Consider the following 13,533-nt stretch of genomic DNA (forward strand, 5'->3'; position numbering starts at 1 on the left):
TGACCTTACATGACCTTTGACCTTGATCATGTGACCTGAAACTCGCACAGGATGTTCAGTGATACTTGATTACTCTTATGTCCAAGTTTCATGAATCAGATCCATAAACTTTCAAAGTTATGATGGTAATTCAACAGATACACCCAATTCGGCCAATGTTCATTGACCTTTGACCTTGGTCATGTGACCTGAAATGCGCACAGGATGTTCAGTGATACTTGATTACTCTAATGTCCAAGTTTCATGAATCAGATCCATAAACTTTCAAAGTTATGATGGTAATTCAACAGATACCCCCAATTCGGCCAAAGTTCATTGACCCTAAATGACCTTTGACCTTAATCATGAGAGCTGAAACTTGCACAAAATGTTCAGTGATGCTTGATTACTATTATGTCCAAGTTTCATGAATCAGATCCATAAACTTTCAAAGATATGATGGGAATTCAACAGATACCCCCAATTCGGCCAAAGTTCATTGACCCTAAATGACCTTTGACCTTGGTCATGTGATATAAAACTCATGCAGGATGTTCAGTGATACTTGATTAACCTTATGTCCAAGTTTCATGAACTAGGTCCATATACTTTTTAAGTTATGACGTCATTTCAAAAACTTATCCTCAGGTTAAGATTTTGATGTTGATTCCTCCAACATGGTCTAAGTTCATTGACCCTAAATGACCTTTGACCTTGGTCATGTGACATGAAACTCTAATAGGATGTTCAGTAATACTTGATTAAACTTATGGCTAGGTTTCATGAACTAGGTCCATATACTTTCTAAGTTATGATGTCATTTCAAAAACTTAATCTCAGGTTAAGATTTGATGTTGACGCCGCCGCCGCTGCCGTCGGAAAAGCGGTGCCTATTATAGTCTCACTCTGCTATGCAGGTGAGACAAAAAATTACCTTACAAAAAGTCTTAGTAATTAAGTTTATTTTGGGCGATTGATAAGCCTCTCTGAATTTGTAACTTGAATATTGGACAACTACTACTACTTCTACTACTACTACTACTTCTACTTCTACTATCACTACTTCTACTACTACTATCACTACTACTACTACTACTACTACTACTAATACTACAGTATGCTGTTAGAAATTAACAGCAGTGCACAGGCCAAGAATGACAAAATTATGCCAACCTGCATAGGGACATTGCTAAATTTTCTCTAAAACCCTAGGCTTTGGGTAAACTTTCACAACAGGGTCATTATGGGTGAACATTGTTTGTTTTCTTTGCCCCAAAATAGGGACTGTCTCTATGAAATTGGGGCAGTTGGCAAGTACATATTACGAAATGGAAATATGAGATACTGTCCTTGACAATGATGTCTTAAATTAGACTAAAGTGTTCAAAAATGCAGCTCCTGCTGAGGACAAGTGAAGTTAAGAACAGTTTTGGAAGTTTGGATATCACATTTTCTATCTTTCTTGTTATGAGTCGCTGAATTTCTCAAAATGTCACATTAATATTTTTGCGATTGTTCAAAATACAGAACAAAGGGACATCCCAGAGCGGAGTGGGTTGGTGCAAGATATATAATTAGAAAACAGATAATCCCTTAAAATATGACCATACAGGACATTTCATTAACCTCCAAGAATCAGCAATTCCTACTTCCAACCTGAAAGCTGAACATCTGCAGGTGAGCCAATCATACAGAATTAACCCTGCCTGAAGTTTTTGGATGCATAAACAAATCTAAAGATAGGTAATGCTAGAAAATGATTCACACAAACCTAATTATTCATACATACATAATTTTTCTGGCCCCACAAAACTTATGATCATCAACAAATACCAAAGTAATCTATGCATACAACTCTGGCCATGCTGGCTCCAGCAGGGCAACACCATATATGGGAAATATTAGTAGTTTTACGACTGTCATGGGAAAGCTTATTTTGAAATGTTTTTTTCGTACTTAAGATTTCAGTTGCGTGCGATAGATAATGCATCACCGCATTGTCCAGATCATGTGTGCTGGACTCGCACTACCGCGCATCTATCAATCAGATAACGTGTTAAATAACAGGTGCACGTTGGCGTTTATGCATGACAGTCACACTTTGTGAAATACCAACCTTATAAAGTTGGCTGAATATTGTACATAAGGCTCTGGGATATAGCTATCAAGAATGTCATTTTCTTTACTGTAGTGAAGTAGTTCATATTCTTTGGGACTAACTTGGCTGCAACTGTGGACATGACTACAAAATTATAACGATGAAATGGAGCTTTGAATGATTCAATTCCTGTTTACTGTCTTTTCCCCCTGCGGTCACTTTTTGAATTTGCCAGCCCAATTTTCTACACAGTATTACAGCTAATATTGGACCCTGCAGAATTTAGGGATTCATTTCAGATGATTTAGTTGGTATTTTGAGATTTCATTAAGCATCCATGCACCTTTCTTTTCTTGCTTTGAACAATGTAAATTTAACTTTAATTCAATTTTGCTTAAATACAATATCACAAAATTTAAGATTCATATAGCTTTCAATACACGTACATTATAAAGTTGCCAGGAATAGATGCATTGAAAACATTTGCTCCAGTGACGATTGCTCCAATGGAAAATCTGTACATTAAGCCAAACATAAAATGTAACCTCCAAAACTAAATAAACCCTAATTGTTATCTTAACATCATTCTGAACCAAAAACTCTATGCCCCCTTAGATATTAAGACCGGAGCAATTGTCGCAGGAGCAAATGTTGTGTCAGCCTCACGGACGCCTGATGCAATGTTAAATTCTACATATATAGTACAGTCTACAAAAACTACATCCAACACCATATGCTGTTCTACTAACAAACAAAAAAAAATTGCATAATGCTCTAATAAAATGCATGTAACTGAAAATGTTCTACAATTAGTAACGAAAAAAATCTAACTCTATGTCTATTTGTCTACCTCTAATAAATAAAGCAAAAAAGATCAAACACAGCAAAATGAATTAAAGTAACTGAGAAAAGATCACAAACATGAAAACAAGAAAGCCAACGAGAAATCCTGAGAAGTGTTTAAAGAAAACTCAACCTGGCCTGTAAGTATAAATCCTCCACCACTAACTAAATGAATATATAAATGTGCCCTATCATAATCAGACAGTCGCTCCAAATAAACGCACAATGAACTTGATTTCTAGGTTTTTGTTCAAAACCACATATAATATAATTGACTAAGCTCCATTAAACCGTAAACTATTATCAATTGAACCTTTCCATATTTAAATAGAGTTTGAAATTTACGGGTAAATGTAATTGTAGGCCTAGTCTATTTAAAAATAAATATATAGCAAGAAATATAATGAATACATCCAAATAAAAAACATCCCCAGTGGTCTCGCCTGCATTCAATATAACAGCAGTGTTTATCTCATCAAATTTTTGATGCTCTATTCCCCCCCCCCCCCATTGAGCTGCAAAAGAAATTGAACTTGAAACATAAATTAGTATGCAGTGCTTTATAGAAACATTTGTATTAAGCGCTATATAAATGCTGCATATTAATATTATTAATAAAGAAATGTGCCCTGTAGCATAGTGTCCCTGCCATAAAAATATTGAAATTCAAACCTTGCTGGGATGGGCTACTTCAACAGATAATATAGCCGGGCCTGGGAACACCCCCCCCCCCCCCCCCAGGACCTCAGCTGCTTACCATGCCAAACTTCAAAATTTTGCTCTTCATCAAGAAATGACAGTCCATATGTGTATTATTTCACTGATAGGTTTTTATCAGAAACTTGTGTGGCCCTTACATTGAAATGAAAAGTGGCTTCTGCTATGTGGGCTAGACAAAAATGGGCTATTTAATTAGATTTGTGAAAAAAATGGCAACAACTCTAATGAGATCATCATATAGCTATATCATATACAACCTATCTGAACCTCTCTACTTATAGCTGGCCTAATATTATCTATTTATGCTGGCCTTTTTTGCCAGAATGTTTGGTAATGCAATGTCCTGCATTTCTTACTCCTATATCATGCAATAGAAACTGAACATTTTAGGGCTGAAATTAAAATAAATCGACCCTATGTTATAAATTGTTGCAAATGGTTGAATAATTCTCAACTAATTTTGAGATTAATTTCATCAATTGCAACGTTCACAAGATGCCCATAATTATTCTTGACTCATTGACCATTTAAATTCAAGAAGACTGGGGTACTATTCTGTACGCTAGAAAGAGGAGAGTGGCCTCTCCACAAAGATCTCAGCTGTTGCTAGTGCGATATAAATGAAAATCAACACGCACTTAACCCGTAATATAATCTACATAATTGTATAGTAGACTGTTCCAAAATTATTCAAATTAATAAGAGATGCGTAGAATTGACTGCACATCATGATCAATGCAATCACCCATGAGAATCAGCTCCATGATAATTTCTTTAATGGAATTATGAACAGCCTCTTTAGCAAACGAGGACATCTTCATATTTCAGAGGTAAACCAAAGGATTTCACTACATGAAACGTATCACAGACAATGGTCTTAATACACATATAGAATAAAATATTCCCACAACAATTTTCTGTTATTTCGTCAAACTCTCTCCCATATGTCCAGAGCAACTACTAAGCTCCATTTTGTACTGTGCATTTCAAATTTCATTTTCTAGAATAACTAAAGAAATACTTTCAAAATTGATTTTTGAAAAATAAAATCAAACTTGTAACATAGATTAGGGTTATAAATGTTAAAAAATGAAGACAGGCCAAAATGCAAATGATATGAAAAACACATCAAAGAAACATCGATGCAATGGTAGGCAAAACAAAGTATTAAATGTCAATTGTAAGGGATATGAGATTGACATTAGCCTCAAAACACAACTAAAAAAAAAAAAGTTGGGTTAGTTAGAATGAGTAAGAGGGTGAAGCACCATTGATCAAACATAGACCCAACGAGACAAAGACTTGGGAATGATCCAATTAATCTTAACTATGGAAAGCCATCGATATCATGGTGTAGTGGTTCTGACTCCTGTTTCTTAGTGGGGGGTCATGGGTTCAAATCCTACCCCGGGCATTAATTACCCTCAGCGAGAAAGTTGTTGATATTGTGCTGCACCCAACACGAGTGAGGTGAATGGGAACCTGGTAGGAATTTATTTCTTGAAATACCAAAGGCATGACAGCAGCTCTGCTATTCAGAGCCAGGGTAATTATGGTGCATGAATTGGAGAGCACACACAGACTGCTGATTCAGAAGTGCTAAGGAGCTATGCAAGCAAGTATGAATATTATTAAAATTCTTCACCTTAAAGGAGTATAAATTGCCTTTATGTGAAGGAAAAGGAGCACATTCATTGGGCGAAACAATGACATATGCACAAGTGTTGCATAGTTATAGAACGAACACTAAATTCTAGGTGACAGCATCACTGGCTTTCCATAATTGAGAATGGTTGGATCAATCACAACTCTTTGTGAAACCAGGGCCCATATGATGTATGTAACAAGCGATATTTTATGCACTCACTTGCTGTTTGCACTGGATATGACACTGCAGGGAGTAAAACATAAAATTCAGTCAAAAATGAAATCATAGAATGGAGCCTCGGGAGGGAAAATTTAATCTTGGACTATGAAAAAAAAATAATCTTCGACAGTTTTATTTTGGAAATTCAACCTTTAAGCAAAGTTTTTTCACATAGAGTGCAGAAAAATTAACGAAGCAGGATGGTGAAACTTAGTATCAAGTTGGATAGCAATTTAAACACAGCATTGAAGTAAAAGAATTTTGAAATGCATTGCATCACTGACCAACTTTTCAATCTGTTTTGAAATGAAAAATTAATGAATTAGTCATTTTTTTTTTTAATTACTTAAAAACCTTTCTGGTTTTCCAATAAAACAAACCATGTTTTATCAAGCTTGAGCTAGCCTTATTCACAATTTGAACTATAACATATCTCGGGACATCTCTTATTATAAATGGATCATATCTGATATTATGCAACAAATAACATCCTCCTTTCTTGATGCTTTTCAATGTCAATGGAATAAATTCAATTAAAACTTTCACCAATTTGCTTCTTGGAAATCTTTTCTGCACTCACTAAATTCAGCTAGTGAGAAAGGTTGCATTTATCTTTGAGATCCTTTCATCACACATGCATTTCAATCAGGGAAGCAACCAAGATTCATCCACAAACATAATATTATAACTATTAAAAAAATCTTTGGATGCCAAGGCATTTATTCACTTGTTTGGGTATTATACCTTAGGGAATATTTACATTCCTTCCATTAACTTTATCATTAATCTGTCTTTCTAGCTTATTTTGTAAGTAAAGGACGTAGGGACAGGTTCTGGCTACAGGAGATTCACTAAAAAGTATATTTTTATGAATTCCTTCTTTTTGTTTACATCTAATACATACATTTTAAATATGAGGTGATATTCAAAGTGAGATTAGATGTTTAGAGTCGAAATCATGCACATAATATATAGCATTTTTGGTGGAAAGGGGTTAATCAATATGCAAATCACTAATGGTATCAAGTTCAATACAAGTCCATGAAATCCTTTGAAACAAGTATTGTCAAACATTTAGGCATTTCATTTTCCCTTATTTTTTTTTGGGGGGGGCAGCCTTCTTTTTGAGCAGAGATTAGGGGTTACACTATAATTTCTTCCTACCCCCCCCTTCTATATCCTCAAACTCAAGACCATATTTCTAAATCATTTATTTTGTTGATGTTTTCTTAAAGCTGAAGCAAGGAGCATGAAGAAGAGGAGAAACAGCTTTTTTTTCAACTGATCAAGGAGGGGATTTTTTCTTTTTTTTCATGGGAGCATTTGATTCATGTACAAATTCCAAAATGCTTGGATTTGCATTCCTTTTATATAAGTACATATCTTTTCATAAATCACATGCAAACTTGATATGACGTCAAATGAAATCAACAAAAATTGAATATAACGTGTCATCTCATATCATATTATCTCATACATATTGATCAACTTCTTAAATTCTGCTACAAACTTTTAAGATCAACTTCCTGCCACAATGGCATTATGATATTCTTTGTCTGAAATCCAAACTACCTGCCAAATCTCACCGTGTCCCAATTCCAAAAAAAAATTATCACTTCCCTCATCTCAACCATATTACCATTAACAATAAAATTTTGAAATACCATGAAATGATTTTTTTTAAATTACTCTTAAATCAATTTACATGGTTGATTAGCACAAGAATTTGGTTTCCCAGAGCAAATTGCATGTTATCATAACTACAATTTGAAACAAGTTTAATTTGGTCAGCTATACAGTAAAAGCTTAGCATAGTCCTTAATTTAAAGAAATCATGGAGAGTTTGAACCGATAGCTTTCATAAACATTTCCCAAGTCCCATGAAATAAAGGTTAATGATAAGTAGCTAAGCTTTATAGTACGGGCCCTCTTCATGTTCTTCTTTATTCTATCATCATTTAGAATGTAACAAGTTGTAATTCATATCATATTTTGCTTATTTCATAAACATATAGTTTTGGTTGGATGACCAGCATGATGTAAATTGATATTCAAACACAGACCGATGCAATAAATCCCATGCATGACTTTTTATCGTTTACATGCAACACGCCAGCAGCACCATGCAACATACCTGTCGTGATCGTATCTGTCGTGTTCCTTCTCTACCAGATGGTATCGGGCACGGAAGGCCACCAGGTGGGCGTAGTAGGCAGGGGCGGGGATGGAGACACTACGGGTGCAGCGTACATAGGTGTGGCACAGCTGGTAGGTTAGACATTGGAGTTCGTCCGCCTTGAACCCGTTGTCGTCCCAGAGCACGTGGTAGTGGGAAGGACGACTTGTACCCTGGGAAGACCAACAAACACTAATCAGTTACGTTCAGATGTTAACACTCCGGGCGAGTAGTTAATAAAGCTGTTCACAAGTTACAAAAGGACTACACACATGACTATCACACTGTTAATCTACGGCAAGTCAATGCTAATCTGATGAAATCCTGCAGAAACCAGTATTCAAAAGCTAAAGTAACAACAAAACGTTTGTGAAGATGAAAATCTCTATTTGTAAGAACATTACCAATTTGATGAACCTATTTAAGGACTTTGCACTAAGAATATTGACCCTTTCTTGTCATAATTTATACATCCACATGTAGCCAACTTAGCACTACCAAGGCTCCTTTTATAAAGACTTGCGATTGATGATTGATGACATTTTGTTCAAGAATCACATCACCACTGGATAGAGACAGCAACGCAAAATCTTTGAAGACAACAAGTTTGAATTATAGGGACTTGTACAGTTTGCAGTAAAAAATTCTCCAATAGCTAATGGGTGATAAGAAATAGTGAATTCAGACAATGTGAGTTACATACCTGAATACCTGCATGACTGCACAGGTAAAAATCATATTCTAGAGGATGGGTGATGCCACTGTCAACGGTAGTACCTGCTGGAATATTACCACTCCTTCCAATCTACAGAAGAAAAGATAGAAAGACAAGCAAAATGAAACACACTGACAGAGATGACAGACAATAAACATCCATCCATCCAATATTCCATCATTCCACTTACTTGTTCTCTTCTCTCAGCACAGAAGAGCCTGGTATGATGTCTCTTCTGAACAATAATGAACATTATATCAACTTCCACTGATATCAGTTCTACTATCCATCTATCAAATCCTTCCTCCATTCATCCATCATTCTATCTTTCCACTCACCTGTTCTCTTCTCTCTGCACAGAAGAGCCTGGTATGATGTCTCTTCTGAACTACAATGAACGTGATACCAGGCTCATAACCTTCTTCCAGTGACCTACAGGCATCCCTGATGGCATTCATCTCATTGGCAAGAACCTAAAACATGAATAAAATTGAAATAATCACAATAATATGATACTTATTCCTGGCATTCCAAGGTTAAATGCATGATTTCAATTTTCCTCTGTAATTTTAATTTCCTCTTTTTTGTTGTGGCAATGCGTACTTGTATTATGAATGTATACATCTCCATCACAAAGTGACGGTTTCTCTTTTGTATTTTCCTATTATCTGGCCCCTCTCTTTCATTGATACAGTCACCTTTCTTTTTCATTTAAAATGCTTGTCTCTTTCCGCAAACTGTACGTCATTCCATTTAGTCAAGTATATCTTAATATTCAGCTTTCTCATGTAATGTAACTTATGTGTTAAGTTGGATAGGAACTTATGAATTGTACCTGTTCAATCAATATATTATAAACATGTATAATCAGCCTGCCTATTGCCAGTGAAGGGGAGATTGTCCCATCATCACTGGTAGAGGACCTAGGTTTATTGTACCTTCTCTATTTTGATTATGAAATAAAGATGATTTGTATATATTCACAAGGCCACCATATGATTATCAAGCTCAATCGCTCACAATGGCAGTCACCTGCATTCATTTAAATTATCATTCTGTTTAATGAATATTTTACAGTTTGTTCATTCATTGCTTGTATATTACAATTATTGTATTATTGATTCATGCATATAACATTTGAATATGTTACCTTGTATACTATCAGATGTAAATTCAGAAATAAAATCAATGGTATTTTGTATTTCTTTTTGCCAAATTCCTACCCACTTCCAAGGGGTTATGTGGGATTATTTGCTCTAGCACCTCTAGTAATTTACAAGGTAACCTGATTGTATATTCATTTCTTACTGAAGATAATCCAGCAGTAATAATGCCTTGGCACCCACAAAACAAAGGCACAAAACGTGCCCAAGGGCCAATGTTGATTAGTGATTTGCAATAATTATCATATTATAGACATCTTTTTCTACGTAATAAGAGTTGCTCATCAATCATTTCAACTCTGAGCAGAGTAGCATAGATATTTGACATTTCTCTAGCAGAAACCATCAGATTGTCTCACACTGCATTTCTATTCACAACAAATAACAGCTATTCCAACTGAGAGCCCACCTGTAAGAACTGGCCTTCACTGACTCCATCTCTGTACATGATGATCCTTGCTGGCTTGTATCCTGTTGACCTATAGAACTCAACGAGAAGTTCCTTGACCATGGTCATTAAATCCTGGATGATCTCCACACGGTGGGTCTGAATCCGGACGCTGGCGCAGTACCGGCTAGGATGGCCGTCCATACTACCTACAACCTGTTTTGTCCAGGGGAAAAATATAAACATTTAAACAAATATCTTAAATACATTACTTACATACAAGTAGCATAAATGAAATTCCCATGATACTATACTGGCCCTACATGCTTCCAAAGAAAAATTTTGAAGTATTCCATGAATAAATGTGCCATAAATTATATTTTCATGAAACTATACTAACCCGATATGCTTCCAACGAAAATTGTAAATATTCCATGAATGAATGTGCCATAATTGATATTACCATTGAACTATACTAACACTACATGCTTCAAAAGAAAAGTTTCATTTAATTCATAGCTTATAGCAAAGTTATCATTGCAGCATGCATTCAGGAGTAACCACTTGATAGTTGTCATTTGTGTTGGATATACCAAATGAAAAAGTTAGAGAAAAAAAAGTGGGTGTTGTTTTTTTTTTGTAATGGGGGAGGGACATCTTACTGAATTCATACTTGGCTTGCAGTGCAATCACCGACTTTGTGTCTATGGCCCATATTCTGAAATCGGGTTCAATTTAAAAGCTATTGGCCCGTATTCTGAAGTCAGGTTTAACTTAAACCATGGTCTAACTCTGTGCTAAAATCATGGAAAGCCAAATACGTCACATTTCCCTTAAATTGTATGTTTACTGTACTCTTTCCTAGCTCGTAAATGGTGGAGAAAGCTATCTTATCTCTCCTTCTGAAGCAGTTCAAAATTATTTGAGAGAAGAATTATCTAACACATTGAAATTATACTTTTAGAGATTTATGCCATTATTGGCTCTCCATAGTTAAACCATAACTTTAAACCAGGGTTAAATTTAAACCCGACTTCAGAATACGGGCCATTGGAATTTAACTATGGAAAGTCAATTGTGACGCATATCTCTTAACAGTAAAAGTTAAATTGTCAGCACATTCAGTGCTCAGTGTATTCATAGCTGCCTGGAATCACTAAAGTATTTTTCTTCATCATAAAATCATACCATAGAAACAAGATTTTGATATTTTTTGGCTTCCCATAATTTCAGCAGAGAGTTTAACTGCACTTCAAAGTATGGATGTATATGTGCATAATATTGGTCAGCATATTCCATTTATTCTTACATAGGGCTTTGGGTTTAGAACAATGCAAAAACAATGACTATAGAGTTAGAGTAAATTTGATGTTAGACTTTACAAGTGGCTTTTTAATAAACAAATTTTTTTCTATAAAACCAGTTGTTGCCAGACCAAATGTAATGAAACCCTGATTTGAAATGAGTAAATTGCATGTGAATTATAATTTGCTGACAGATAAAAGACCTTGTGAAAAGCATGGGAAAGGTAACAGAGCTATATCTCTGGAACATGTCCAAAAAAGTTATCCTACCACAAACAGTCATTTTACTTTGCCGGATAGGGAAAATACGATACTGACTTTACCATATAAAGTGTTTGGTAATCAAGAGAATACAATTTCATGTCAATAATGACCTCTGTGCACTTTGACCTTTTACCTTATGACCCCAAATTCTAACCAGATCGTAGTTACTCCACGTCCATATTTCAGCAAAGTTTTAAGTTGATACCTCATTAGGTTCTCATGTTATAGTGAGAACAAGAAAGCATATTACAAAGTTATCATTAAAGCATGACCTCTGAAAGGACCTCTATTTACACTGACCTTACTCCAAAAACAAATCAGATCATCGTCTAATTTGCATATAACTCAAGGTTATTGGTGATTCATCAAAAATTTGTTCAACTATGAGAACGAAAACAGGGCAGGAGGACGGACAAATAAAAAGCATAACGCCTCCAGGTTCACAATTCAAAATTACAGAATTATGAATCACCCCTCAGGGAATCAGGGAGGACAGACAGTAAGGGGAGAAGAGATAGGAAAAGAGAGAGAGAGAGAGATGGGTGGAGAAGACAATTTACACATGTAAACATTCACATATTCCACTCAAGGGGGAAGAATAGATAGCCAAGGAAAGAGTGACAAAGAGAATGTGAAATTTTTTAGTGGTGGTGAGTGAGGCATGACACATGAACACACACAAACCTCAACACACCCAATCATACACATCCTATCAAAATAGAAAAGAGAATCAAAGAAAGAGAAAGAGAGAAAGGGGAAATGAACTGAACAAAGACACTCTCACAAACATGGACATACATAACACCCACATCAAGAGTAATATAACACATGACAATTGAAGAAGTGTTAATGAGAAAGGTGTCCCTCATGTGCAGCCGTGTAAGGAGGTTAGACTCATAACACACGCACACAGATGACTTACAGCCGCGATAGAAGGTTTCTTATCATCACCCGGCTGGGGGATGCGTAACATCAGCTCCGCAAAAGATGACAGGCTCGCTAAATATGCGGGGTCTGAGTTTTGAGATAAAATCGGGGAGGTGTGTTGGAGGAAGGGGGTTGGAACAAACAGTAAAGGGCATGATGCAGACAAGAGAAATACCATACACCAACAACTTACAGCGGCAATAGACGGTTTTGTATTGTCGCCCGCCGGAGGGTGCGTAATGTCGGCTCCCATAAATATGACTGGTGCTCCGAAGACGCGCGGCCTGGGGAGATATTTTCACGAAAATCATTAGAGCAAACAGTTTGCCAAAAGTTGGCTGAGAATACAGTCAAACCCGTCTTTGCTGCTACAACCATTTCTCAATGAAGGTCAAATGCGTATTGTGGTTACGTATTTGTTTTCTCTTGGTAAAAAGAAGCCCATTTTGCAGAAAAATACCCCAAATGAGCATTGAAGAAAACACTTTAATTCTAAACACTTTACAGACAGGTGTAACTGTATTCCAGTCCTTATCTCAACCTTCACTTATTAGGTATAAAGAATATCTAAAGCTGTAAAGATTTACTTCATAGTCTTGAGAAATTAATACTTCTATTTTAGAAAAGAAAGATAAACTAATGGATTTTCTTTCATCATCCAAAATATTGAATATTATAACTAGCACTGAAAAACTTAACATCAATCAATATTAAGAATCATCGCTTATTAACAAGTTAACATTATCAGTTAAAAAATGAAGAAGCTTCAGAAGATGTTTGTTTTAACAATTTCAAACACCTTATGCCCTGAAGATCTAAAATCTAAAATCTTTTTCTATAAAAACATATTTTTGGCTCAATATTAATACACTGTTCCTTTTCTGAAATTGCTGAAGATGATTTGAAAAGCCCTTTCGTTCACTTACCTAATGTTAGGAGCCAAGATATTGTTGACTCCACCCAGTTTGACGTTGATCTTAAGACATAGATTGGAGAGGGTTTGTGCCGTGGTTCTGTTCACATTCTTAACTTGTACACACTGTGTTGCTATACCCAACAGAGTGTCACCGACTCTCTTCACTTCAGCTG

General features: G+C 35.7%; 1 protein-coding gene across 2 annotated transcripts in view; it reads right to left on the reverse strand.

Annotated features, from left to right (window-relative positions):
* The window catches only part of LOC121420522 (protein argonaute-2-like), a 37,135-nt gene that overhangs the window by 7,577 nt on the left and 16,025 nt on the right, over positions 1-13,533 (reverse strand). Inside the window, exons 15-21 of one of the 2 annotated variants that reach the window (XM_041615192.1) lie at positions 13,371-13,530; positions 12,638-12,728; positions 9,971-10,165; positions 8,737-8,871; positions 8,387-8,488; positions 7,642-7,856; positions 5,508-5,531 (exon numbers count right to left, since the gene is read on the reverse strand). In XM_041615192.1, coding sequence (XP_041471126.1) covers positions 5,508-5,531; positions 7,642-7,856; positions 8,387-8,488; positions 8,737-8,871; positions 9,971-10,165; positions 12,638-12,728; positions 13,371-13,530 — 922 coding nt within the window. The remainder of the gene's footprint in view (positions 1-5,507; positions 5,532-7,641; positions 7,857-8,386; positions 8,489-8,736; positions 8,872-9,970; positions 10,166-12,637; positions 12,729-13,370; positions 13,531-13,533) is intronic. The other variant, XM_041615201.1, reaches the window with a different exon arrangement.

The sequence above is a fragment of the Lytechinus variegatus genome, chromosome 1 (genome assembly GCF_018143015.1).
Source record: "Lytechinus variegatus isolate NC3 chromosome 1, Lvar_3.0, whole genome shotgun sequence".
Classification (NCBI taxonomy): domain Eukaryota; kingdom Metazoa; phylum Echinodermata; class Echinoidea; order Temnopleuroida; family Toxopneustidae; genus Lytechinus; species Lytechinus variegatus.